At 51.9% G+C, this 27,675-nt stretch overlaps 1 protein-coding gene across 1 annotated transcript in view; it reads right to left on the reverse strand.

The window, feature by feature from the left end:
* TOGARAM2 (TOG array regulator of axonemal microtubules 2) overlaps positions 1-27,675 on the reverse strand; it is a 69,698-nt gene that overhangs the window by 14,755 nt on the left and 27,268 nt on the right. The window contains 13 exon segments of the mRNA XM_014593098.2: positions 1,407-1,623; positions 2,527-2,722; positions 4,715-4,809; positions 5,151-5,268; positions 9,124-9,282; positions 12,029-12,264; positions 13,078-13,183; positions 13,870-14,023; positions 15,359-15,523; positions 15,761-15,911; positions 18,212-18,378; positions 20,934-20,980; positions 26,858-27,048. Of these exon segments, the coding sequence (XP_014448584.2) occupies positions 1,407-1,623; positions 2,527-2,722; positions 4,715-4,809; positions 5,151-5,268; positions 9,124-9,282; positions 12,029-12,264; positions 13,078-13,183; positions 13,870-14,023; positions 15,359-15,523; positions 15,761-15,911; positions 18,212-18,378; positions 20,934-20,980; positions 26,858-27,048 (2,002 nt within the window).

Raw genomic sequence — 27,675 nt, forward strand, 5'->3', positions numbered from 1 at the left:
CCCCTTAAGGCATGGTCAGGTCACGAAAGCAGACCATCCTCAGGCTCTCTTCCCAGAATACCCAGCCCAAGTGGGCACAACGGGTCTCTGGGCATAAGAGGACCTGAGTCTATGACAATATGAGACACCAGATTCTGTTGACCGAAGCTCCAAAGTCCTGTCTGCTCAAGGAGGTTGGCCCAACAGCAAAAGTGACAACGGAAACACCTGGAAGGGGAAGAGTTAAAATTTCCTCTCCCCAGACAAGGGTGCTTATCCTCTTCAAATAACTAAAGCCTATTTTGCTTGGTGCAGGCTTTCCCAATAAATCCAGGGCCTGCGGTGATTTACCAAGAGCCTTGGTTATTGGCAACAGCAATCTCACTTACCCAGAGCAGCGCTGAGAACAAGCCATAATTTAGAGCTGGATTTATATTGTTTGTTCTACAGCAACAAACTCAGCAAATCATAAATTCCCTCTGAGATGAAGAGGGGAAATTGACAATATTTATGAACTCAAAAGGCAGGGAAGGGCCTGACCAGGCCTTTGATTTGTAACTGAAACTTCTCCTGGAGGCTTCAGCCAAGGACACGGCTGCTGTCACAGCCCCAGGAAGCTGAGCCCAGGCCAGGGTGGAGGGAGGAGGGAGGGATGAGTGTGCCAGGACTTGTTTCCAGCCTCACCGTGGGATGGTTGCAAACACTAAAGGCAAACATTGCTCTGTGTTCATCAGAACACACAGCACCGAGGCCAGCGAAGGCAGTCCTCAGACGATAAACTCCCCTGCATTGAGGCAAGGTTCATCTGTGAAAAATGCATCCTACTGACCTAGACATACACCTGCTTGTGCACCGCTTTCTCATATGCACTGGGAGTTACGAACTTGCACTTCAGTATATGTGCTGGACACACCACAGCACTCCTTCTAATCATCTCTGAAATGAATAGGAGAGAGGTACTTGAACCTACCATTCTACCTGGTGTTCAAGAAGCAAGTCATGATGCACGTGAAGAACAGAGACGCTGTCACCTTCCCAGCTGCCTCTTCCATTGTTCTCTTTTTGTTGGTTTTTCTTCCCTTCTCCAACCTTCACTCCACCCTCCCTCCCTATCCATCACACAAATGCCCTCCTCCCAGCCCTGGCCTAATTTAAGCCTTCTCCAGCTCACCTGACTCACCAGCTGTAGTCACTTCTTGCTCCTGTCTACAGGGAGGCTAGACTAGGTCGCCTCCACATTGATTCTCTATCTAATCATCAAGACACATGGGTGGATGTGACAGTGATAACCTTGCTAGCCAAGAGCCCCAAAGGCCCTAGGATGTCCACTCCTGCCCTATACAGCCTCTGAGAAAAATGTATGGCCCAAGAACCAACCAGGTCGTTTAACCTCTGCTGATTCCCAAGCAGGAAGGTAGGATGCTCACCCAGGCTCTCAATCATTACATCCAGTGCAGCTGCAGCAGCAGCGTAAATCCCTGAGTTCTTGGAGTTGAGGTTGTCTGCAACAGCAATGATGATGGAGAGCAGCATGGGGTATAGGCTCTCTTTAAGGAGGGGGATCATCTTGGCAAGGGACTCCAACGCCCACTGGTTCACTTTCTTGTTGGAATCCTGAAGCCTTGGGGTGAAAGCATCAAAGACCTATTGAAGGAACAGAAACCAAGAGCCCATGGAACTAGGCTGGGCCAGAGTCCCACAGCAGAAGAACCCTGGAGCTCACTGGCCCCAACCAACCACCCTTGACAGAGATCATCCTACCATGCCATAATACTCTCAGTGATGAAGAGCCCACCTCAAAAGAGGGAGAGGAGGTTAGAGGGAGTAACTGACATGTATTGAACACTCGTTGCATGCCAAGCATCAGAGCATCTTGGTGGGAACTTGGCACTCCTCTTTACTAAAAGATCTTTTAGTAAAGATCTTCTAACCATGTGCTTCACAGGCTGGTAAGATCATTCTCACCCACTTTTCCTTAAACAGTAATAATAATTGAGGCTCGAAGAGGTCAAATGACTTGCCTCTGATCACACAGCTATGAGAAACTTAGAGGGACACCCAGGTCTACTGAGTCCGAGCCTGTGTCTTTACTGTACTACAGGGCTGCCATCAGCAGCCTCACACCAGGAGAAAGCAGGCATCTGCCCGGTTCCGTCTGAGAAAGGTCTATATCTGCTCTTAACCCACCTGACCAGTTACTGTGACTCAACCCCATGCTCCACCCCCAAGCATTATGTACATAGCTAGCCAAAGCAACCCACGGTCTCAGCCACAGTGTCCTCTCCCTCCTATCCCCCTTGCAATAAATCTGCCGGATGGATGATTGACATCCAGGGTATCCAAGGTACCTGGCAAAAGACAGGGCCTCACTCCCTTGGCCACTAGCAAGTAACTGGCATTATAAAGGCCAACTGGAAAACAAGCAGGTATCAGGCTTCTTTTACCCTAAGAAGTCTGGCACAATGTCCAACCTGTTGAGAGTTTTCCACAATGAAGTTGCACTCAGAGAGGAGACATAGGAGGGTGGACGGGGAGGGCAGTGCTCACCTGGACCAGGTTGGCAGCGATGAGCTCTGGCTTGGTCTTACAGTGCTCAAGGAGACGCCCCACACCTTCCATTCGAGACTGGTAGTCCTTGGCCTCCAGCAGCCGTGTCAGCTCCCGCAGCTGCTCCACCATCTCAGCACCACCACCCCGCATAAAGAAGCGTGGCCTCACCAGCCGCAGGCCACTGGAGCCAAACCTAAGTGAAAGGAGCATCTGACCCTGGGGAACACACCTCTGGTCCCATGCCCTCTTCCAAAGGCAGGCAAGGCAGACAACAGTGTCACCTGCACCTTAACCGACCCCCAATTTCTCTTTCACCTGCTGCTTGGAAATACTGGCCTGGGGAACTCTGGACATCTCATTTCCTCAGGGGACAACAATCTAATTGCCTAGGGATCCATTCCCTTGTCAGGGAGCAGGGTTCTCTCTCTCTCATGCCCTTGTTTTCTCTTTTCAGGATACTAGTGATGAATGGGGAAGGGGTAGATACCCTTGAAAAGATGGCACAAGTAATCAAAGCGTGGGGAAAGATCTTGGTAGTCGTCATACCTCAGCTGTGCCTGGTGCCTGTACCCCAATCCTGGGCAGCTAGGTTCTGCTAACACGAAGGAGCCACTGAGGGCAAATGAGAAGAAGGCCCACTCTCTCACGTTTGGATCCCATATGCCTGTCACAACCCTGAGCCCATTCCAGCCAGTCTGAGAGTAGCTGCAGGCTGTATTCCCAGATCTCACTCACAGAGCTTAACATCCTCTCTCATTTGTCTTTGCATCCGCTACACTGGCTCCTATGCCAAGAGCCATGCTGGGCACAAACAGTGAAACGAGAGACGGGGTCAGGGAGGACAGGGAAGTCAACTGGGCTGACGGAGGTATGAAGAAGAGGGAGGCAGCCTGTCCACCCTACAGGCATGGGACACAGGGTGTCAGAGCTCCTGGGGAAGGCAACAGGTGAACGGAATCTTGTAGAAGCAAGTCCTAGGTGTAGAGAGCATGGCGGAGGCAAAGGCAGAGCAGGGAGCGAGGACACAGAGGCAGGGAACACAAGCTTCCCGGGTCTGGCTGAGAGAGGATGTGTGGGAGCGTGCAGGAAGTTCCTACTGGAGAGTGGGTGGGGCTTCCCTGATGCCCTGCTAAGAAGTTCAGATTTGATCCTTCCAGGACATTGCAGAGGGCTTAAGGGTTAAGCACAACAGTGGCCACCAATCCCTGCTTGGTTTGCAGTGCTCCCAGCAGCCACTCTCCAGTTCCTCAGCCCATGCTTTCTCATCTCTCTTTGTCCCACTGGACTAGTCCCTGGCTGCCAACCTGGTGATCTAAGTGAATGGAGAAACACCGAGTTCATGCAGAACACAACCAGCAATGCGCCGTGCCTCTATTAGCAGAACTGCAGCCACTTGGCCAGGTCTCCAGAAACCAACTTTATTTTTTTTCTTTTTTTCTTTTTTTGGAGAGGTGTTTGCTATATGGCACGTATGTTCGCCAGAAAGACAGAGAGAGACAGAGAGACAAAAAGCGAGAAATCATCCCCCAAGGGGGATGGCCACGCCGCAATCCCTTCTCCTCCATTCTCCTCTCGGGATCTTGGGCACGTACACACGTGTGCCTGGCGTGAGTTTAAGCCACTGGGTCCAGGACTTAAACTGCAGTCAACTACATGGGAGTCCAGCGACATAGCCATTATGCTAACTGCTGGTCCCCAGAAACCAACTTTCTGACAGAGGCTCCTGAACCTAGGATTTGGTCTCCCCAAGATATGGGTGGAGGAAAATATCCTATAAATTTACCCACTAGTGGAGCAATCTCATAGCCTAGCAGTTAAGGGAGCCAGATCCCATTTGGCTGGCTGTTGTATTTATCCTAGCCCTAGTGGCTTGAAAAACACACCATGTGGATGGCATGTGGGTCCAAAATCCTGACAGGATGAAGAAATGGAGGACAAGTGATTGTGGCATGACCATGCCCCCATTGAGGATAATTTCTCCCTCTCTCTTTCTCTCTCTCTTTGGCAAGTACACCACGCCCTCTGGCGACTAACATTTCATCCCTTAGTACTCTAGACCCAATTAGGTCTCAGCTGGACCCTGGTTCCTCACACCCAGGCCAGAGTTATCCCTGGCCATGAGCAAGCAGGCCACCTCTTGGGCAGTCTTGCAGGTAGAGCCCCACAGAGACAAGAGCAGCCATACCCTTCCTCGATGGGCAGCCCGTTCTCACACACCACCAGACTCCTGGACACCTTCTGGCCTTTGGCAGATGGAAGTTCATCATTATCTTCTAGTCCCTTGAAATACACATAAAACATGAGCCAAAAAGAGTGGCATCTGGGGAACTCCCAGATCAGAACAAGAGAAATAACCCCTGACCCCAAGAGAGTTTTGAGCTCCCAGCTGAGTTTTCCAGAGCCCTAGAGGTAGCTAGGGTGGAGCTCAAGCTCCCCACCTGACAAAGTGGTAGGTGCCCAGGGAAGCTTGAGGAACATTAGCAGAGAGGCAGAATCAGGTATGAGCACAGGGGATGGAAATCAGGAGAAATCCACTCCCCACTCTCCTGACCCACATAAGGGCTATCCAGCTCAGCTTTGACACCCCCACCCCTAAAGACCACTCCACTTCAGCAGCTCACCCTCTGTTTAATGGCCGCCATGACCTTCCGCAAGTCGTGAGATGGGAGGGACTGCTTCAGAAATGCATCAAACTTAGCGTTTGCCATCAAGATATTCACCATCTTCCGGCCGTAAAATCTGCCGTAGGAGAAAGGACAAGATGAAGAAAAATAAAATATAAGGGAACCAGCAGTTAGCGTAATGGCTATGTCGCTGGACTCCCAGTAGTCGACCGTGGTTCGCATCCTGGACCTGGTGGCTTAAATTCACACCAGGCACGTGTGCATGCGTGCCCAAGATCCCGAGAAGAGAATGGAGGAGACGGGATTGCGGTGTGGCCATCTCCCCTTGGGGGTGATTTCTCGCTTCTGTCTCTCTGTCTCTCTCTGTCTGTCTGGTGAGCACATGCGCCCTATAGTGAAAAACCTCTAAAAAAAAAAAAAGAAAAGAAAAGAAAAAGAAATATGCATAACAAATTTGTTTTACAGCTTTATGTAAGTTTCCTACTTATAGTAGTAAAAGAGTTTTTAATACTTTTTCTAATTATGAAAGTAATCCCTACTCAGTTAAAAATCAGACTCATGAATAGACATCATCCACAATCCCATTTCTGGGAGAGAATCATTATTAAATTTCTACATATTTTCTTATCATCTTTTTTCTGTGCATCAACATTTTAGGTACCATCAGAATGTATAGACAACTTGTAAGCAGCTTCTTATGTGCAAGTTTTGTCATTTCTTTAACAATAACATTTGCTTCTTCGACATCTAATTGATGCGCCACAGCTGCATCCCCAGGTCTCTTCTCATACACAGAAACTTTAAATTTCAATACCAAATAAAGTGTAATAGTTCTAAGACTTGTTTGTTTTGTTCTGGGGTTTTGTTTTTATTTTTTGGTTTTCGTTTTGTTTTGTTGCCAGAGGGTGTGTACACTCACCAGAGAGAGAGACAGTGAGGGGCAAGGGAGCAATCACCCCCCAGGAGAGAGAGCCATGCCACAGTCCCTTCTCCATTCTCCTCCTGGGATTTTTGAGCACACACACCCTTATACAATGTGCAACGATAAGCAAGTTTGAACATGCAGATAGTAAAACCCAACCCTTAATTGTTGCTGGGCCAATGACAACTCTGAGATGCCTCTGGTTATAAGATACATGCCAATTTCAAAGAAATTAAAATGTGGGAGGGTGGAGAGATGTGTGCATGCTAGAATCATGCAATATGGGAGGACTCATTTTACATCTTGGGTGACTTGGTAAGTCACCCTACAATAGAAGGAACACAGCCGGAGAATCGGGCTTGGGGGACAGCAATGAGCTCATTTGGAGACGCTAAGGGCACAGAGGGTGATAGTGGCACACCCTGCAATGGGCCCCCTGGAGACATGTGGGATTGATGCTCAAAGAAGGGTCTGGGCTGGAGAAAAGACTGGGAAGCACCAGAGCTGGCAAGTGCAAGGGGCTACGAGCACTGAAAACTAGAAGAGGCAGCTAAGAACTAGAGATCCTCCCCAGCCACCCGTACTCAGGCAGCAGGCAGGTGGAGAAATGACCACGGAGAGACAGGAGAACCAGGAGAGGGCCCTGCCCTGGAAACCAGGAACCACAGGGCTCCAGGAAGGAAACTGAAAGTAGTCATCATTATCCAGCATAAGAGAGTTCAGGATGGAGATGGGTATTGGCCGGAGAGAAGTTCGATCTTGATTTTCATCCTCTACCAACAATTAACACAAATCTAAGCCTCTACTTCTCCATTTCAGGAAATGCCACTACCATCCACAGGGTTGCTCAGCTTAAAAACCTAGGCAGGGGCCGGTCCCATAGTACAACGGTCGAGTGCTGTGCAGAGGAGGTGGGATCCCACATGGCCCACCAGGGGTTCGAATCCCACCCCAGCAACAACATGCTGGGCACACATGCAAGTGCCCAGGATCTTGACAGGCGAAGAACTGGAGAAGGGACTGCAATATGGCTAGGTCCTCTAAGGAGACGGATATTTTCTTTCTCCTTCCCTCTTTCTCTCTGCCAGTCTCTTGTGCATGCATATGCACCCTGTGGCATTACATTTTTTTAATTAAATTTAAAAAACAAAACAAAAATCTAAGCACCATCTTTGATTCTTCTTTGAAATCCTCACCACACACTCTGCCTTCAAAATATACCCAAATGTGGGCCAGCCGGTGGTGCAGAGGCTAAGGCAGCTGGATCCCACATGGCCAGCTATGTGGTTTGACTCCCCAACCTGGTGACTTGAAAAATCACACCAGGCATGTGTGCATGCATGCCCAAAATCCCAAGAAGAGAATGGAGGAGAAAGGACTGAGGTGTGGCCATCCCCTCTAGAGAGTGATTTCTCTCTCTCTTTCTCTCTCTCTCTCTCTCTCTCTGTCTCTCTCTGTCTCTCTCTCTCTCATCTCTAGTGAACACACACACTCTATAGCAAAAACTTTAAAATGCACACACACACAGAGCCACCTTCCATGCTCTCAGTCTGATCCTCCAGCCCTGTCCCCTGCGCTATGGCTTAACCATCTAGCCATCTACCTGGCGTCCCTCCATCCTTGCCCCTCTCTTCCTATCACTCCTCCATTAGCGCTAGAGAAATTCTTTTAAAACTCAAAGGCAGCAGGCATATAAAGAAGCACTTGGACTCGTTAGTAATCAGGCAAAAAGACAGCCTGAGAGACAGTGAGCTGCCACGTTCGCCCATTAGCCGTAAGTATTGAAAATCCGGGTATCACTACAGCGGGCAAGGCTGCAAGGACGTAGGCACCCAGCCTGGCAGGAAGGAGGCGGGAGGAATGCCCCACTGGAGAGCACCCCGCCAGCCTCAGCCCCCACCCAACATCCTGCTCCTGCCATACTCCCAGAGGATCCCCACCCACTCCGTCAGTGGAGGTGACGTGCGTGGAGGTGAAGTGCAGCAGTCTTGGCAGCAGTGCAGAGCGGAAGGCTGGACGGGCACCGCGTTCCTCCAGAGGGCATCCTCAGACATGAGTACCCATGTGAACGCACCTCAGACATGTGTACCCATGTGAACGCACCGACACACTGGAGCAGGGCCCCGGAGTCAAGTCAAGGGTGACACAGTCTCCAGCGGCAGTGGGGATGGGAGCACTAGACACACTCACATCCAAACAGACATGGTGATAATTTGCCGTGATCTGGGGATTGTGGCCAACTGGACCCCAGCTCTAGCTTTTGGAGATAATCAGACCCTCCCACTCTCCTCATGCTCCTATTAAAATATTTTCCTGTGGCTTCTGATAACAAGAAACTAAAATCCCAACTCCTGGCCCTGGGCCCTCGTGATCAGGGCTGTCCACCACTCTCCTCACTCACCAAGCTCCACCCAGCCTGGCAGGCCAATGCCTCGAACGCCCAGTTGACTCTCACCCAGGGGCCTTGGTACCATTCGCCTCACATGCGACCTCCCACTCCAGGTCGTCAGGGAGCTGACTCCATTCAGCCATTCCGTTCTCAACTCAAATGTCACTCTAAAAAGACCTCCCACCCTCAGTGGGACGCAACTCATACCCCATTCTCTGCTGCATCTTGGTTTTATGGGTTTTTTAATATCTCTTAACTGTACCTAAAATTGTCATCATTACCTATTTTTTTATTATCTGTGTCCCTCGGCTAGGAGGTCAGCTCAAGACAGTAGGGCTTTCATTTCTGTTATTCACTGCTATGTTGCACAATCATAAAAAATGCTCACTAAGTAACTCTATTTAAAACTGACCGAGCCATCTCACAGAGGATGAAGCAGGGTTAGGATAGACACCGGAGCAACACTGCCATGAGTTAGGAGGACGGGAGGGGAGAAAGTGGAGGCAGGGGTGCTGATCACTCTCTCAACCGGGCATGGGTGATTCTAGGGCGAGACGAGATGCCAGCTGAAAGGATAGGATGCACTTCCATGCATCTGTCTCTGCTGAGTGGGGATGGCTGCTGGCCTTATCTAACCCCAGCCCCTGGCCTTGCCCTACCTGGTGTCCTGGTTGGAGTCCTGCGCCAGCCTCACCAGGTTGTGCACCAGCATGTCTGTGCTGTCTCTGGTGCCCGAAAGAAGCTTCTCGGCGCCAATCTGCTCCAGGACGGCCGAGAGGTGCTCAGCAGTGCACTTCCGGACTAAGGGGTTTCTGTGGCTGAAAGGAATCACATGATGGCAAAGGAATCAGTCACAGGATAGTGACTTGGGGACACCACCCCATATTTAAAACTATAGACCAGTGTTTCATGGCAGCTAGGGGCTCCAAAACATCCTGTGGGGGCCGAGGGGAGAGTTTGTGGAAAGGACACACACTTCCTGGTCGCTGGGTGATGATGGCAACACTGGAGAGGGAGGAGGAAGGGCCCTGCGAAGCTACACGTCATGGGGCCGCAGGTGGCATGGTGGTTAAGGCACTGGATTCCCACATGGCTGACCCTGGTTAGAGTCCAAGACTTGGTGGCTTGAAAGTCACGCCAGGCAAGTGTGCATGCATGCCCAAAATCCCTGGAGGAGAATGGAAGAGAAGGGACTGCAGTGCAGCCCCCCACCCCAGGGAGGTAACTTCTTAATTTCCCTCTCACTATTTCTCTCTCTCCGGAGAGCGCACATGTCCTATGACAAAACAAGAAGAAAAAATTCCATATTGTTTCCCAGACAAGCCCCATGTGCTTAGCCTTCATGGGGGTCTTCCCAAGTGCATGCTCTTCCTCTTATCTGAATACGCTTCCCCATCTCTCCTCCACCTTGAAAAATCCTACTCAGACAATGCCTCCTCTTCCTCCCGCAGCCCCACAGACAGAATCAGATGCTCCTTGGGGTGGCCCTGTCCTTGAGCACTGGGAAGCGCATTCGCACCATGCAGCCTCCACCAGGCTGCCAGCTCCCTCTCTGCTACAAACCAGTGTCCCACTGAGGGCTGGCGCATGCCTGGGCACTGAGCTGAGACAGAAGGAAAGGAGACAGACTGATGGGCAATTTGGTGACCCAAGAAGGGAAACCAGAACTCATCACAGAAACCCGTTAAGATGGCACCTCTTTCAGCAGAGCCCCAGTGTCTACAGTCCATCAGGCAACGCTGGCCCTGTACCCACAGGGTTCCACCCAGTAGAACACATCAGGACGCTCACTACCCAGTCAGTCCAGGGACCAGCATCTATAGCATCTGAATCAGAATCTGCATTTTAGTAAGACCCCAGGGCTGCTTTTTTTTTTCCTGATTTTTGCTATAGGGCACGTGCTCCCTGGAGAGACAAAGAGACAGAAAGCAAGAAATCATTCCTCCCCCCAAGGAGGATGGCCAGGGGGGATGCCCACACCATGAGCCATTCTCCTCTATTCTCCTCTCAGGATTTTGGGCATGCACACACATGTACCTGGTGTGAGTTTTAAGCCACCAGGTCTGAGACTCGAACTGCAGTTGACTACATGGGAGTCCAGCAACAGAACCGTTACACCATCTGCTAATCCCAAGATCCTCAGGGCATTCTAATGTAAAATTCAGTCTGGGGTTCACTGAGGACACCCAACCCTGCTTTTTTCTTTTTTTAACCTTAGGGACACACTCACCAGGAAGAGAGAGAGAGAGAGAAAGACAGTGAGACAGAAAGTAAGAAATCAACCCCCTCCCCAGGGAGGATGGCCACTCCACAATCCCTTCTCCTCCATTCCCCTCCTGGGATCTTGGGCATGCATGTGCACACACCCAGCACGAGTTTCAAGCTACCAGGTCCAGAACTTGAACTGTGATTAGTGATGTGGGAGTCCAGTGACGTAATTACTACAGTATCTGGGGCCCCACCCTGGTTCTTTCTGACATGATCAGCTGCCTCCCCCCCACACCAGGCAGAGCTGAGCACCTGTTTCCCGATATCTCACACTAGCCTCATCAGCTGCTATTATCACCATCATTCTCAGTGAGGACGTTGAGGTAAAAGGAGGAATGCAGAAAAAAAGTACAATTAATGTCTCCCAAGTTAATTACGGCCATAGGTTGAGACAGACACTGTTCTGCGTACTGCTTCATGAATCATTTCTTCCTCATAACAAACACACGAGGAAGACACTATGATTGTCCCCGTTTCATAGATGGGGACACTGAGGCACGGAGCAGCACAGTAACGATCCAGGATGCGAACCCAGGCAATACAGCTCCAGAGCTCAGTCTTAGCAAACGTCTGCTGGAGGGAAGGGTAAGGGCGGGCCCTGGGACTGTTGAGAAGCCTCTTGCATCAGTGTGGAGATTGGCTTACAGGAGTGGAGAGGTTCTTGGCCCTGTGGGAGAAAGCACTTGGGCTGTGCCTGTGGATTTTTACTTTTGGTTTTGGTTTTGACTTAAGGGGAGAGCACACCTGGCTGCAGAAAGGCTCCAGCCACAGCCCATGCCTTCGCGTCCCCAGGAGAACGCCGATCATTACAAGCCTTGCTCTCCAAAGGCCCAGGGTTCGGCCCACAGAAGCAGGGCGCGCCTGGGAGGTGGCAGGGGCTCCTGGACACTCAACCCCACAGGCTGCCTTGACAGCCCTGTCCCGCGTGGGCAGATGGGCATCACCACGCAGCTGCACGCTCCTGGCCTTCCACCTGTCCTCTTCCAGCCGGAGCTCACCTCGTGGGCACCAGGCAGGCCAGAAAGGTGGAGAAGCAGCCCACCAGGACTCAGCCATATTCATCCCCAGCCAACGTGGATGATGCTTGCGGTGGAGCCTGAGATGGGCGCCTTCTCCACTCTGATCTCTGACCCTGTCACTCTGGCCTCTAGCCTCCCAAGGGCCCTCTCTGCAGTCTCCATTTCCTGCCCTCTGCCACATCCCTTTCTCTCCTCGGTCCCTCCTCCTTTCAAAACCCAGAACTTCTCTCTTTGCCTCACGCCCCCCACCACCCCATCCCCTCTGGCAGCCACATACTAGACTCCCGCCGAGGTAAGAGCCACCAGAGAGCGGGCAGGGCTCACGTTCTCCACCATGGCCCCCAGGGACCTGCTGGCCGCTCTCTGGATGAACTCGCTGGTGTTCCCCATCTTCTGGAGTAGGCAGCGGGCAATCTCCTCCGCCTCCTGGTCCATGTTCTTCTTCAAGGCCCGGAAGAGGTCTCCCAGCGTGCTGATGGCCAGGCGGGACACCTTGGAGCGGAGGTTGGTGACCTTGGAGACAGAGAAGAGAGGGGACCTCCAGGTTTGCTCGCCCCCACCAAGGGCTCTGGAACCCCCCAGGGAACAGGATGAAAACAATAGCAGCTCTGGACAACAGTCCCATTCTGTTATCCTCAGAATCGCTGGTTCCATCCTAGTCACCTGAAATACGGACAAGGCTTGGGCTTCAGGGCACTTGTACAAAAAATGTTTCTCGTGATCTTTATGACTACCCTGGGTAGTAGGTAAGTGACACTCCCTTTACAGAGGGAGAGACAGAGCCCTACGGCCACACACAGGAAGGCACAGAGCTCAAACAGCCCAGGCCCTGCATGGAACTCAGCGTCCTCTGTATTCAGCCACCTCCCCACCCACACTGGGGCAGCCCATTCCCAGGGGCCAGGCACGGCCTCCGCGTGAGATGGAATGTATCTTTCAGCCTCTCTGTGCCCAGCCCAGGCCAAGTCTCAGTCCCATGGGAGAAAGGCCCTGGGAAATGCTACAAGTGCCCGGAATTTGGAGATCTAGCCCAGAACACTCCACCACTCCTCTGGCATTTTGAGCAGAGGACAATGCAGAGGTGGCAAGTGGGGACGCAGGATTCTACTTATTTCATTTGTCAGAGATTTCAAATAAGGAAACCCCGGGCCTTAGTTTTCCAGTCTGAGGAATGGATGCCTGCCTCAGTGACTGAGGGCTGGGAAATAAGCTGGGGAGCCATGGGCCCCTCGTGCTGCCATGTAACCGGCACGGAGCAGCTGCCCCAGGACAGGAGAGTGGCCGTGGGGCAAAGTGCCCAGGACATGGGTTGTATGGGGGCCTCACCTCCCCGGTCACCGCCAAGGACACGTCGTGCAGCCTCCCCACAAGGACCTCAGAGTGGCAGGCCGCCAGGCGCTGGATGCTCACCAGACCCTTCTCCTTCATCTGCCTGAGAAGCAAGTCCAGGCCCCGTCACACGAAGGTGAGGAGGTAGGCCCCGCTCTGCAGGCCAGGGGCACCCGTGTCACCACCCCACCCCACAGCAGGTGTGATTCTGTGCCTGTAAAGAGGGCTTCCCAGGGTAACACCCTGGCCTTCAGTAAGCTGTGTTGTGGGGCCCCTCGTAGCCCTCAGCTCTGGCAGTGCCGGGGTCAAAGCCCACCCCAGGACCTGTTTGGATCCTTGACACAAAGTGAAGGCTGAATCTGAGGAGGACTCCAGTGAGTGTCCTGGACCAAGTCATGGCTTTTGCTCATGACCTTGATGACATGTGCCCCGGTGCGGTGGGACGAACGCCAAGCAGGTTACGCTTATTTAGGGAAATGAGTGGGCTGGGACCCTTCCAGGGGCCTGTGTTGGGAGGTCAATTCGTCCTCACCATGCCAAGCTCTGTGTGTCACCAAGCAGTACACAGGGCCACTCTGAGCATCCCAGGCGCTCCCAGGAAGCCAGGGACACCACACACGTACATGCATGTTTACACACACGTGCTTACACACATGCTCACTCACACGCACACACACTCCCCCTCCACTGTACCAAAGCCCTGGAATGGCCACTGTTCTGTGTCTCCCCATGCCTGGCCCCCATCCCTCATTCCCACCCTAGCACGCACAGGGAACGAGGTCTCCTCACCAGTCGCTGCTGTTGAGGCACTGGAGGGCATCCACCAACCCCAGCTCTGGGTTTGAGAAAGGCCTCAACTCCTTAAGGGCTCTAAGCTCTATCTCCTCCAACTCCTCTTCCCATTCAGGAGACCCCAGTGTGAGCACCGCAGGTAACGAGTTAGCTGCATTCACAGAAAAGAAACGAACAGCAGTTTCACGGGAGGACAGGTGAGAGCTCCGAGGGGCTGCTTCTGCCACCCTGTACCACACAGGCCTGGCTCACAGTGTGAGCCCACCTGACGGGGAGGGCGAACAGGGAGAAGGGCTGGAGAGAGCTGAGAAGCCAGCAACTGGGCTTCACTCTACAGATCCAAGGAGACCACCTCTTTCTCCCCCTTTCATGGGCTTTCTCGATTCCCACCATTGCCAACTTGGTTCATTTTAAACAACTGGTGGTGACATGTTGTTTGATGTCCTGTGACAAAGCTCACCAAGTCAATGACTCACTTCCAATAGACCCTGTCTGTGGCCAGGGGAGGCCCTGAGATCTGTCAGTGAATGGCTTCCCTGTTCACTTTGGTGGTGACCAACCTCATTCCTACCCTCTCAGCTTCTCCCTCCCTCCTACTATCTATGCTTCTGTGAAAATGCCCGCAAGCAGGGAGGTGGTCCAAGGGCAAGGGGCTGGAGAAGGGCAGGGACAGGAAAACGCATGGATGAGACAATGTCATGAGCCAGCACCCATATGGTCAAGAGATTGACCTAACCAACGGGGATGCTACGGAAAAATCAGACCATGTTTCCTAGGCTCCCCTCCCTGTGGACAGATGCTAAAATCATAAAACCCTAGAACAGAAAGGCATGATAGATGCCATCTGTCTACTTCAACTCCCTAATCACACCATTGAGGCATCAAAGGTGCAGACGAGCTGGAGGGGGGTGCCACTACCACGTCTCACTTCCTGGCTTGTCTCCTTGGGAGGTTCACCTTCTCCAGGATGAGATCTACTACAGTATATTCAGGAGGTCCTGGGCTAGTTTGACTTGAGGTGACCCTTCAATGAAAACCAAGACATAAAGGAGATCTTGAGGTATTCTCTCCTCAGCTCGGCCACTGTCACTCAGCAGATGACATCCAGGGTATAGCCAGCCCTATCCAGCCCTGATGTTATAGGAAGCCACCAAGTCTTCCAGAACCCTCTCTGCCTCTTCCTGTTTCCAGCTACTTTCCTAGATGTCATTCCCCCGCATCTTTGGTCTGGCGACTCCTCTAGGACATGTCACAGGCTGGGGACACCTGCCAGCCCTCCACAGCTCCATTGTGATATCCTCCAGTGGCGATCCCCAGCCTGGCCCATAGACAATCACGAAGCCAAGACAATGTTTCTCTCTCTGGCAAAGTGGCCGCCACCCTGGGCTGCCCTCTAGCCAACATCACCTTTGCTATGTCCCAGAGTGTTCTGAGGCAGCATGGGAGGAGGGACACATGCCCCTCCCCGGTCAGGTCTGGGCCCCACCTGAAGCATGGCGGGCAAAGCTGGGCTCCTGCTTGCTGACGGGGATACTGGGCAGTGAGGACCGGTTGGCCCGCTTCCTCAGGATGACGCCGACGTTGTTTCTGCGTGGACTGCTCAGCCCAGTAGGCACCGAGAGGGTCCCACTGCCCCGGAGGGGGAGGAGGCCTGTGGAGGCAGAGGAAGTCCCGAGACTGAGCTGGTCCTGCCTGGCCCTGGACCCAGGGTCCTTCTTTAGAAACAGGACACCAGAAGGCTGTAAGAATGTGGACGTGGCTCCCTGGCCACTCTCAGGATGAGGAAGGTAAGAGACTATGGGCAGCCTCTCTTTGGGAGGATTGAAAACCCAGGAGCTGGGCAAGAATTGTCCCCAGCCTGAGGGGATCCCGCCCCGGCACCCAGTACCTTCCTTCACTAAGGCTCTCCGGGAGCCCAGGCTCTGGGAAGCGAGCTCCCTCTCCTTGTCCGGCTCCTTGGCCCTCCGGAACAGCTCCATCTCCTTCATCTGCTTCAGCCGCATCTTCTCCTGTGCAGACTTGGAGATGGTGACTTGGATCTGACACAAGGTCGAGACAAACTCCATTAGCCTTGGGGCCCAATCACACGTCCTGTACCTGCAGTCACTAAATCAGCACAGCTGTGAGTACCACCTGCACGCCAACCGCTGCTCTGGGAGTGAGCACAAAGGACAGAGTCCCCAAACAACTTCATGGTGGGGGGTCATCAGACAGTGAACAGACCATCTCAACATCAGGCAAAATGTGCTCAAAGTAAGGAGACAGGGTGACAGTGGGGCTTTCCTTTAAGTAAGAAGGCCCAGTCTACAGCCATACCACCCTGCATGCACCTGATCTCAGAGGCTAAACAGGGTCAAGCCTGGTTAAGACTTGGATGGGGGGGTGGGAGCAGCAGATGGCGTAGTGGTTACATTGTTGGACTCCCACATAGCCGATCATGGTTTGAGTCCTGGACCCAGTGGCTTGAAAATCACGCTGGGTGCATGTGAGTGCGTGCCCAAGATCCCGGGAGGAGCATGGAGAACAGATTGCAGCATGGCCATCCCCCCTGGGGGCTGATTTCTCACTTTCCCTCTCACTGAACCCTCCCACCCCAATGAGCACATGCGCCTGAAGGCAAAAATCTAAAAATTTTTTTAAAAAGAGAGGGAGACTTGGACAGAAGATAAGAAGACCCAGAGGCAGTCCCTGCGGTGGTGAAATTTACTTGGAGACAGAAATGAAGGGAGAGTGTAGGCCACCGGATGTCTAGGAGAGAAGACTTTTAAGCAAAGAGAGTCAACACGCGGCCGGCCCTAGGGCTGGGCTAAGCTGAGCACGGCTGGGTAACAGTGGGAGGACCCCGGCTGGAGCGCTGAGTCAGAGGAATGGTGGGGTCCGGGATGGAGGAGGTAGCCGGATCCATGTCACACTAGGCATTATCGTCCCTGGTGAGGATTTAGGCTTTTCCTCTGAAGGACACAGGAAACCACTGAAGGTTTTGAGCAGAGGAGTAGCACCACACGGCTTCCGTTTGGGGGGGACAGAGGGTTCTCTAAGTGTTGTTTCTTATAACTTCTTAATTTTGAAATAATTTAGGACTTATAAAATGGTATAAAAATAGAACCAAGAGTTTCCATCTAGGCTTTACCCAGCCTCCCTCAGTGACTACATCTCATATGTATATGAAATCGGTATCAGAGCGTTAACACGCCGACAGAAATGGTTCTGTTTCAAGGAGCACACTGTCGATCCAAGACAGGGAACGAAAGCTGGAGCTGGGCTGTTAGATGGATGGAGCTAGAACAGGGGAGTTGGTGGCAAGCCAGAGTCAGCGGGGAACTTGAAACTGAGATACCGGCTGAGTAAAGTTGTTCGTAACGCCAAGGTCGAGGGTGGGACCATGGCAGTGAGCGGCAAGGTGGGTGGAGACGGGATCATTTTGCTGCTCTGAATTATCATTGCATTTTTTTGCATGTTCGCCTCCTCTCTAGGGTGGCCAGGCTCTGGTGACAGGACCTTATCATCATGGCCACAGACTCCTAGTCTCTGACATAGTGCCTGCACATAGTATAGTAGGCCTTAAGAACTGTTGCATCTCTGGGGCAGGCAGGTGGCGTGGTGGTTAAGGGGCTGGACTCCCACATGGCTGACCGTGGTTCAAGTCCCAAACCTGGTGGCTTGCTTTCTCACTTTCTCTCTCTCTCTCTATCTCTCTCTCTATCTCTCTCTCTATCTCTATCTCCAGTCAAAATTGAAAAATGATAATAATAAACAAAATTAAATACATATTTTGAAAAAAAAAAAAAAGAACTGCTGCATCTCTGCTACGAACACGGGTCCCTCACCACAGTCACTCACCACCTGAGAGGAGAAGCTGCCTCCCAAGGGCACCGTAGAAGGGCAAGGTATCCGTCAGTCTGTCAGGACAGCCTTGGCTGGGCAGCCCTGAGTCAGCCGCTGCTCAGTTGCTGTCTTGGGTGTTAGTTCATATCACTCTACTTGGTCCACCTAAGCCCCTCAGGACTCTGCCCACACCCCACTTCCTTCCCAACCCTGTGGGACCCCTCCTGTCCTTTCTCCTCACCCTCGCCCCTCCGCAAACCCCTGTACTCACCCCTTCACCTAGTCCCTGCCTTCCCCCTGCCCATTCTCCATCCTTGCTCCTTTTCCTGCCTTCGACCCTCACCCCAAACCCATCTGCAGCCTCTGGCCATCAGGAGCTCAGGCAGAGGTCAAGGCTCTGCGCCGCCTCCCACAGCGGGTCCCACTCTGGGACACTGTAGAAACGTGCGTGGGCAGAGGAGAGGCAGGGGTCCACACGGAGCCCGGCCTCCTCCTCCTCTCAATTCCCAGATACCTTGGTGCTGGTCTCTTTCTGGTCCTCTTCTTTCAGCAAGGGGCGGGCTTCTCTGGCATGGCCGAAGGAGAAGGTGGTCAGTGCAGGAGCAGACTGAGACGGTGGCAGGCCGGGCTTCTCAGCGGGTGCAGACCTGTCTCTGACAGGCAGAGCCAAAGGTTTTGGCTCTGAAGGGTCAAGAACAGAGACGGAGCTTCAGGTTGCCCCTGAGGCTTCAGATCCTGCGATTATGGAACTTTACTGCCTAAGCCCTCCACCCTCAATTCTCCTGCCCAGTGGGCCCTTCATAGAGAAAGACGTAAGTTAAAGATTCTCCACACAGTGGCTTTGGCAGGGGTCAAACAGCCTGCCTGAAGACCAGCACCTATCCTCCATTTATTCACTCATTCAATCAACAATTACTGCACAACTTATTCTAAGATGGGGGCGGGTGAGAAGGCTGGGCAGGAAATAGGGTCGATCTGTCACCTGAGAGATTTAAGATATTGAGAATGTAAGTGTGTCCTACCTGGGAGGTATGTACCTAAGGAGAAGAAAAAATAAAATGGGCCCACCAACCAATTATCTATGACACAGCCTGAAAGCGCTGGGCCGGAAGGGGCTAGAGAGTTCGTGTACACTGGTCTATTCCTCCCATTTCACAGACGGGAGCGCTGAGGCCCAGCAGCCTTCAGACGGCCTGTGACTGCTGAAACGCCTGTGCACTTCCGGATGACATTGGATCCGTAGTATCCCTCTGTCATTCTCTATCGCCCCAGACAATGGAGTTGAAAGGTGCGTCTTTATTGAGGGAGCAGGATAGGGTAGGGTAGGCCCATTGTCTGTCATTCGCAAACATCCTTGATCCCAGGGGTTCTCTGAGATGGGGGTCTCCACCTGAGGCCGTCTGAGATTAGAAAGGACATCTGGAGTCTGGGGTCCCTGAAGAGCCTCCAGGACACCCCAGTCCTCTGCCCGGCTTATGCATTCTGAAAAGGAATTCTCTGCTTAATACAGAGAGAAGGAGAGGGCTCAGGGGAAAGACAAGCTTCGGGACCTTCTGCCCAGAGGTAGGAGCAGTGCAGAGGGCACGCAGCACGCAGTCGGGGCTCCCAGCTGGAGCAACAACGGCGGGAATGCCGCAAGACTGGGGGAGGCCCTCAGCTTCAGACGATGCCACGTGGCCCCTGTCGTGTGCTAGGCACGTTTCTCCTATGCAATGTCACCCCCAGAAAACAGCTGGGGGTCAGAATCCCGTAAGGACTGTGCTGTCTTATACCCCACTTCCTCACCCCAAGGAACACCTTAGCTAGCTGTGTATGACAGCCTACCCCTGTCCCGGGGCCTCTGCAACCTGGTTCGTTTTTTAGAGTTTTGTTTTGTTTTGTTTTTTGCTATAAGGCATAGACACTCACCAGAGACACAGAGAGAGGCAGAAAACAAGAAATCACCCCCCAGGAGGGATGATCACACTACAATCCCTTCTCCTCCATTGTCTCTGGACTTTAGGCACACACACAAGCCTGGCATGGGTTTTAAGCCACCAGGTCTGGGACTCGAACCATGGTCGACACATGGGAGTCCAGCAACATAACCATTATGCCATTAGCTGGTCCCATGTCCTGGTTCTTAAGAGGCTAGCTGGTGAGCCAGAAGAGGGAGGAGTTATTGACTGGGTCTCCTGCCCAAACCCCCATGCCACCATGCTCAGGGATAGCTTTAGGAAGGCATTCGGGGTGCCACTGGGTCACTACCTACTGCCCAAGTTCACCCCACTGCAGCCTGGCCCCGGGAGCAGGGGAGAAACAGCTGCCATGGAGAGGTTTCTGCCAGGCCTTCATGTCCTGACCTGAGGTCTCTTAGGCAATAGCCTTTCCCCTTGCCAACTGACCCACCTGCTGAGCTGATTAGCAGCGTAGCCTGCCAGGAAGCTGGCCCTGGCCAATCCCCCAACTCCTGCCGGTCAGCACAGCAGCTGCCCCTAGGTTCAGCATACCATGTTCACCCCACCTCCCCCTGTGGATTATCTGTGGCCTCACAGCCCCTGCCCTGCAGCGAAGGCCACTCCTGTCCATCCCTGCTGTCTCTCCACAGAGGTAAGTCATCAGGCCCAACAGGAGCCCTCCTCCTCCCTGCCCCCGTCCTCTCTTCCCTTCCTGGTTGGGCCTGTCCCCCTGACATCTGAACCTCTGCGACCTGCTAAGGCTGTGGGATGTGGTTTCAATTCTCATTCTGTCTGGAGAGGAAGTTTCCTTGACTGTGGACAGCAGCACGGGGCAGCTCCCGGTGTGTCGAGAGCCCAGCTTTGGAACCCTGTGGACCTGTGTGCAAATCTGTCTGCTAGCCGTGTTCTGAGACCAGGCTGGGTGTCCCACTCACTGAGCCCCAGTGTGTCCCCTCATCTCTCACAGGGACAGCACCATTTCTCATCAGGGTTGCTGAGAGCTACACGAGCCGGGGTCTTTCAGCACACCCGGCAGGGCAGGAGCCAAGGAACACTGCTTGTCTTCCCACTCTCACTGGGCCTGTCATCGCCGCGGCCTGCCGGAGCCAGGTCTGCCACCACCCTCCGGCTCAAGACCTCAGGCAACTTGAGCTCCCCTGTCTGTGAAATGCGGGGCTCAGACACGAGATCCCTCTGGTCTCCTCCGGCCCAGATTCTGCTCCCATGACCCAGCCCTGGAATTCAGAGTCAAATAACAACGGCAGGAGGAAGAAGGGGAATGCACCATGGAGGACGTACCTGGAGATTTAGGAGTCTTCCCTCCGGACCCACTCTCCCGAACAGATCTGGGGAAGGAAAAAAAAAAAGTACATTTAATTCACAAAAAAATGAAAAGCTATTTGCTGATGATAATGTATATAGTAATGTCTTTATCTTGACTGATATGCACGGTATTCATGCTGGAAAAAGCAATGTTGTACACTATAAAGATAACTGTGATTAAATGTAAATTAAAATTTAAAAATAACAAAAATCAGAGCAGAAAAAGCAGCATGAGAGATGACAGCCAGAGATACTAACCTGTGAGGAGCCCAGGGTGGGGCAACTGCCAAGTCAGTGGACCCAGGAGGGCTGCAGGTGGCCCTCCAGAGGCTCTTGGCCTGAAGACCAAAGCTGCAGGAAAGGCAGCTCCTGCATGCACAAGGACAAGCTGGCCGGCAGCCCAGGCTAGGCCAGGCCGGGGGTCGGAACACAGCGCTCAGCCCCCTCTTCTGCCTGTGGGCCCATCTACTCCCCAGGGAGACTGCAGCCACATGAAAACTGCTGTCTTAAAGGAACACCCCACCCCAGGCCCCACAGCTAGGACTTCTTAGGACTGTCAGAGCAGCTGCTACAGATGAGGAGTGAATTGCCTCCCAACTCCAAGAACACTAAGCTCAAGTTCTCCAAACAGCCTGGTCCACGATCCCCAAAGGGTCCTCCTCCTATGATTACAATCCCCTTGCCCCGTGCCCCATGTCTAGAGGGGCTGATTCCCTTTGCTGTAACAGGAAGTCACTGTTCTGTACTAGAAACTCTTCCCAATTATCCACAGGAAAGAGAGATGGGATCATTCCTGGCACTGGTTTTAATTTTTTTAACAGGAAACACCATTTATTGATTCAACAGATAGAAGTCGAGCATCTCTAATTCAAAAATCTAAAATCTAAAATGTTCCAAAGTCCCAAACTTTCTGAGTGTCATTGTGACACTGTGAGTGGAAAATTCCCCACCTGACCTCATGTGACAGGTCACAGTCAAAACGCCATAATGGAAAAATATTGTATCAAATTACCATCAAGCGATCTGCATAAAGTGTATATAAACATAACGTTATAGTTAGACTTGGGTCCCCTCCCCAAGACGTCTCACTACGTACATGCAAATATCGCCAGATTTGGGAAACACTTCTGGTCCCGAGCATGTCAGTTAAGGGATATTCAATCTGTATTTGCTTACAGCCTACTGTGTGTTGAGTACTGCTGTGGCCAGTGGGAATGGAGCACCAGTAAGAATGACAAGCCCTGCCCTCGTGGCGCTCAGGTGCTCATGAAGACAGCTATGCTGACCCAACGTGATTTCCTCCTCCTGACAGGGACATGCACAGACCTCAGGAACCACTGAGGGGCTGACAGGGTAACAAGCCACGAGAAAAGCACTGGGACACCACATCCTGTGTTCAGGGGGTTCACTCAGCCAGATGGCCAGGCCGAGGGAAGGAAATCGGTGTGTCTTAAAGATATCTGCACCCAGGAATAATCGCAACTCCATTCATAAAATCCTAGATATACCAGGTCATCAGCAATGTCATGGCACATTTTTGCATAGAAAAATACATCATGACTTTTCCAACAGCCCAAAAGAATCATTCTAAGCATTCATCAAAGATGAAAAAAATGCTTTACATATAGTGTGTGTGTGTGTGTGTGTGTGTGTGTGTGCGCGCATGTGTGTGCGAGTATAATGGCAGAATTCTATTCACCATGAGAAAGGATGAACTGCTGTCACCTGAGGTTAAATGAGCAAGCCTAGAGGACATTATGGTAGGTGAAATAAGCCAGGCACAGAAAGGGAAACACCACATGTTCTCCAGCACGCGTGGAGTTGAGAAGAATGACCACAAATAATTATAAAGATGAAGAATGACTGCTAGAGGCTGGGAAGGATTGGGAAGGGGGGTGGGTAGAAGGATGTTGACTAATGAAAATTACAAATAGGTAGGAGTGGGTGTTACGGACTGATGGCTAAGACAGCTAGATTCCATATGGTCCACACAGTTCGAGTCTCAGACCCAGGGTCTTGAAAAGATGCCAGGTTATGTAATGCATGCCCGAAATCCAGAAAGGAGGGAGAAATGGAGGAGAAGGATTGCAGTGTTACCATGCCCCGTTAAAGGGTGCTTTCTCTATGTCTATGTCTCTGTCCCTCTCTAGCCAACATAGTACACACCCTCTAGCAAATCTGACAAAAAAAAAAAGGAACAATTTCTCGTCTTATAAAATATAAGGAGAACATCGCTAATAACAACCTGTGCACCTCAGAGTAACTGAACATGGTGAATGTTCCCAACACGACGAGGCTCCTTGCAGCTGCTAAATGCTTCACCTCTCCTTCTCCATGTCTTTCCCTCTCATTCCTCTCACAGACTCTCCCTCAGCCTTCAGATATCCTCCGTGAAAGCTTCCCAGCCTGATTCAGGTCATTGCTCCCAGGTTCCCCACCATGGCATGCTGTCTTCCACCTCAGCACTTTCCTCGGGGACTGACACAGTGACTTGCACGTCCCTCCCGTGGGCCCGCGGAGCACACACACACACACACACACACACACACACACACACACACACACACACACACACACACACACACACACACACACACACTGCCTTATTCACCTTGCTTCCGCAGCCGCTGAAACAGCACTTGGCATATCGTGGGCACCTGGTCGGTTTTAAGTGAGCATGTGGTTGGCTGGCTGAATGGAAATGGTATGGAGCCTCTCTCCGCCCACATGTAGAAGAGTCTCACCGAATCAATGAAGAGAAACTCACCTCACCACTGGGCAGCAAATGGGCAGATACTCTTTATCTCCCTAACCCTTGCCACATCCCAAGCCTGGCACCACGAGAGCCGCAGAGATTTTTGAAATATTGTCCATGCCCTGAAGTGCTCCAAGTGAAAGAATAGAATGAGATTTAAATGAAACAAATGAATAAGCAAACAAATAGAAATAAACTAAATACATTTATTGTTCATTTCTCAATTAAATTTAATGACTAAATAGCCAGACTTTGTTTATTTCAAGTTCAATAAACAAAACAATGGAAGGTGGGCAGTGCAGAGGAAGCCGTGTCCCCACCCTTCAGAGCAGAGGCAGACACAGACCAGGATAGAGACCCAGCAGGTCTGGTGTGGGAGAGAGGCTGCTTTCAGGTTGCAGGACGGATGCACGGAAGCAGCACCTGGGGAGATGAGGCTCTCATTCAGGGAATAGCAGGTCCACGGGAGTCTGGAGGGGTAGAAAGGCTCTTGGAGAGCTACACGGGAGGAATGGTGGGCTGGGGATGACCCTGTATGCCAGAGCAAGGAGACTCATCTCTATCTGCTGGCACCAAGGAGTCAATAAAGATGAAGTTCATGGAGGCGGCGTATGGGGAGGTGGAATGAGAGATTAGAATGGGGAGCAAGGGGCTGCAAGGAGACAGGTTAGGAGCCACTAGAGTTGGGTTGGCAGGAAGGAGGGGGTGACAAGAAGGATCCAGTAAGAGCAAATGAGAAGAAAAGGTAAGAGAAAGAAAGAAATGAGAGCTTTGTATATTGTTGTTAAAGACTTGAAGGGATGTGGCAATGTATTAGGAGCAAGAGACACTGTGAGCAAGAGTCAATGATATTGTGAAGACCAACAAGAGTGCCTGCATCATGGTGGGCATAAGGAGGTCTTTGGAGGGATGGTTTGGGGACACATGAGGTGCTCCATATTGCCACGATGATGGCATATCCTCCCTCTCTCTCCCCATGATGAAGGACCAGCATCCACCATGAGAAATTGGAGATACCCAACAGGAAGCTGGGAACATGGAACTTGACCTCTGGGAGATGTCTGGGGCAGAGCAGGAGACACAAAGCCACCCACATCCATGCGCTCTAGGAAGTCATGGGCACAGGGAAGGGCCCCAGGGAGGGCAAAGGGCCCTGGACAAATTTTCAGAATGACCAAATTTAAGAGACGGATGAAAGAGAAGAAGCAGGTATAACATAGGAAGGCGAGGGAGGAGAGAAGTTCAAGGGCCATCAATGGCTCAAACACTCAAAGACAACACGAGTAACGGGATGAGAGAAAAGGTCACTGATCTGGGCCAGAGTCAGTATACCCATGGCACCACTCAGAGGGGAGGAAAGCTGGCATCTGGGCAGGAACGAAGAAGGCAATGCGGGCTGGAGAGGAAGTGCAGGGCGGTAGAGCAGGCAACTGTCTGAGGAGACAGAGTTCAAAAATCCAGCAGAGAAATGAAATCCAGGAGCAGGCCCATGGAGGAGTTCCGGCACCCCAGCAGAGATGGAGAAAATGTGATGTGTGTATGGACAGAGGAAAGGCAGCCTCGGAGACCACGTGGGGAGAGGTTGAGATGCGGAGGTCAGTACATGAGGCCCCAGGGAAACCGGAGAAGTGAGGCATGGCAAGAACTTACGTGTGTGGTGGGTAGAGAAGGCCACAAAACTTTTTGGACTTAACAAGAGATCTTCACACCCAAAGAAGGCTGAGACCTGTGAGTTAGAGCATTTCTGTGTGATGAATCTAGGTGGCTTGTGTGATTCTGTGACTATGACCATGCTGGGTGAGCCAGATCCACAGGCCATGAGCATAAGCACACATGCACACACTCACACACACTCACATGCTCATACATGCATTCACTCACATATACATACACACATGCTCATACACATGCATGCATTCACTCACATACACACACTCACATACACACACTTGCCATGTGCACAAACTCATTGGCATTGACACACACTCACATGCTCATACACATGCATTCACTCACACACACTCACATGCTCATACACATTCATTCACTCGCATTCACTCACATACACACACTCACATACACACACACTCAGCGTGTGCACAAACTCATTGACATACACACACACACACACACACACTAACACACACACACACACGCTTGCTCCAACATCAATATGGACCACGGGAATGTGGTCGGCCATCTAGAGAGCATTACCCTCTTACTCACAAGCCGTAAACCCAGACCCATTCCAGCACAGAGATCTTCTGCCTCACTGGCTCCAGAGTTTGGGGGTATGAAGACCCCTCGGTAAATCCAGAAGTTTTATGGACTTCTCCCCTCCACACACATAAGAGAATGACTGTACTTTAGTATCCATCAATTAAGAAAATGCATAGTAAAAAAGAGCTACCATAATTCAATCGTGTTTTTAAATAATTTATAAATATAATAATATGTCTGAATAATAATACAGCAACCACATACATTAGAAAGCTGGTAGCCCCCGCCCTGCCTGTGGTACAGGCAGCGGACACCATCGTGTGATGCTAGAGCCACATGAGAAGGCCTCAGGTTTGGGTCCCAGGTTGACCTCAGCATGCCCGGCACCCACGAGTGCACCCACAATCCCAGCTGGCTGGAAGGCTAGGAAAAAGGGTACAGTGTGACAAGACCCTGTCAGGGGTACCTTCCACACTCAGAGAAGCCCTTGAAATTGTGACCTCCCCCTGGGTGAGGGATACTGCCCTTCTCAAGCCCAGTGCTCCCAGAGCTCTGTCCCGGCATGGAGATCCAGCCATGAGGAGCCCAAGTGGATCTTTGTTCCTTTTATGCATGATGGTGCACATGTGCATGCATTTAGAGTGAGACCAACAGAGAGTAAGAGAGAGACAGAAAGGAGAAGCATCCTCTACATCCTCTGGTCATGCCGTGATCCCCTTCTACCAGTCTTCCAGCCTGTTGGATCTTGGGCAGTCATGAACATGTCAGGTGTATTTCAGGCTGACTGGACAGCGGTTCAAAGCACCATCTCCATGTGGAACGCAGCTTCTCCTGGGCAGCATATTATCCCTGCACCACAGAGCCGACCCCAAGTGGCTCTTGTGGGAACGGAGGGAGAGAAGACAGCAAGGGAGGCTTGACTTACCTTGTGCTTGGGGCCCTCAGGCCCATGAGGATGTCCTGGCCCTGAGGCAGTGGGCTGGGCAGAGAGCCAGGCACTCTGGATGAGGCCCCCATGGGTGCCCCAGCCTTTGGGATGGGTGGGATCACGATGCCTCCCAGTGACTGCCGCATCTTCTCGTCGTTACAGTGCAGGTACTGCAGGGAAATCTGTGCCTGGGAACAGAGGTCAGAGGAAATTTGGTCCATGGAGACAGCCCATGCGGCGTGGTCACCTCCCTGGCACCTCACACACGCTGGTTCCTTCTCCTAGGGGCCAGCAGGGGCGGTGCTGGGAAACAACCTCTGATCTCTCTTTTCAGCCACGCAACCCTGGTCCCCTGAAGGCTACTTGTTTCCTTGCCACTCTGGGGAAGACTGGAGGGCACTTCTGTTATTATTGTTTTTCTATTCTCATTTCAGAAAAATCCCAGAACATCAGAGTTGCAAGGGACCTTCAAAATCATCAGGTCCAGATCTCTATTTTTATAGATGTGTAAACAGGCCCAGAGAGTGGAGTGGCTTTCCCAAGATCACACAGCCAGTAAAAGGCAGAGTATTAACTAGAGCCAAAACCTGAGCCCTGGCCCAGCATTCCTTCCCCTCTGCCACACTCCTTGGCTTAAAGTGGGCAGGGCAGGAAATGGGAAGAATTCTCGAGCATTTAGACCCAAGAAAACCAGGGAACCTCAGTTCTAGGACAGGTGGATATGCAGCCATCCACAACTCCCAGGTCAGTTACAAAGATTTTGGATGTTTGAGGGCAGCAGTCCCCAAAAGTCCTGGCACCAAGGAGTGGTTTTG

The sequence above is a fragment of the Tupaia chinensis genome, unplaced genomic scaffold (genome assembly GCF_000334495.1).
Source record: "Tupaia chinensis unplaced genomic scaffold, TupChi_1.0 Scaffold139757_1, whole genome shotgun sequence".
NCBI classification, from domain to species: domain Eukaryota; kingdom Metazoa; phylum Chordata; class Mammalia; order Scandentia; family Tupaiidae; genus Tupaia; species Tupaia belangeri.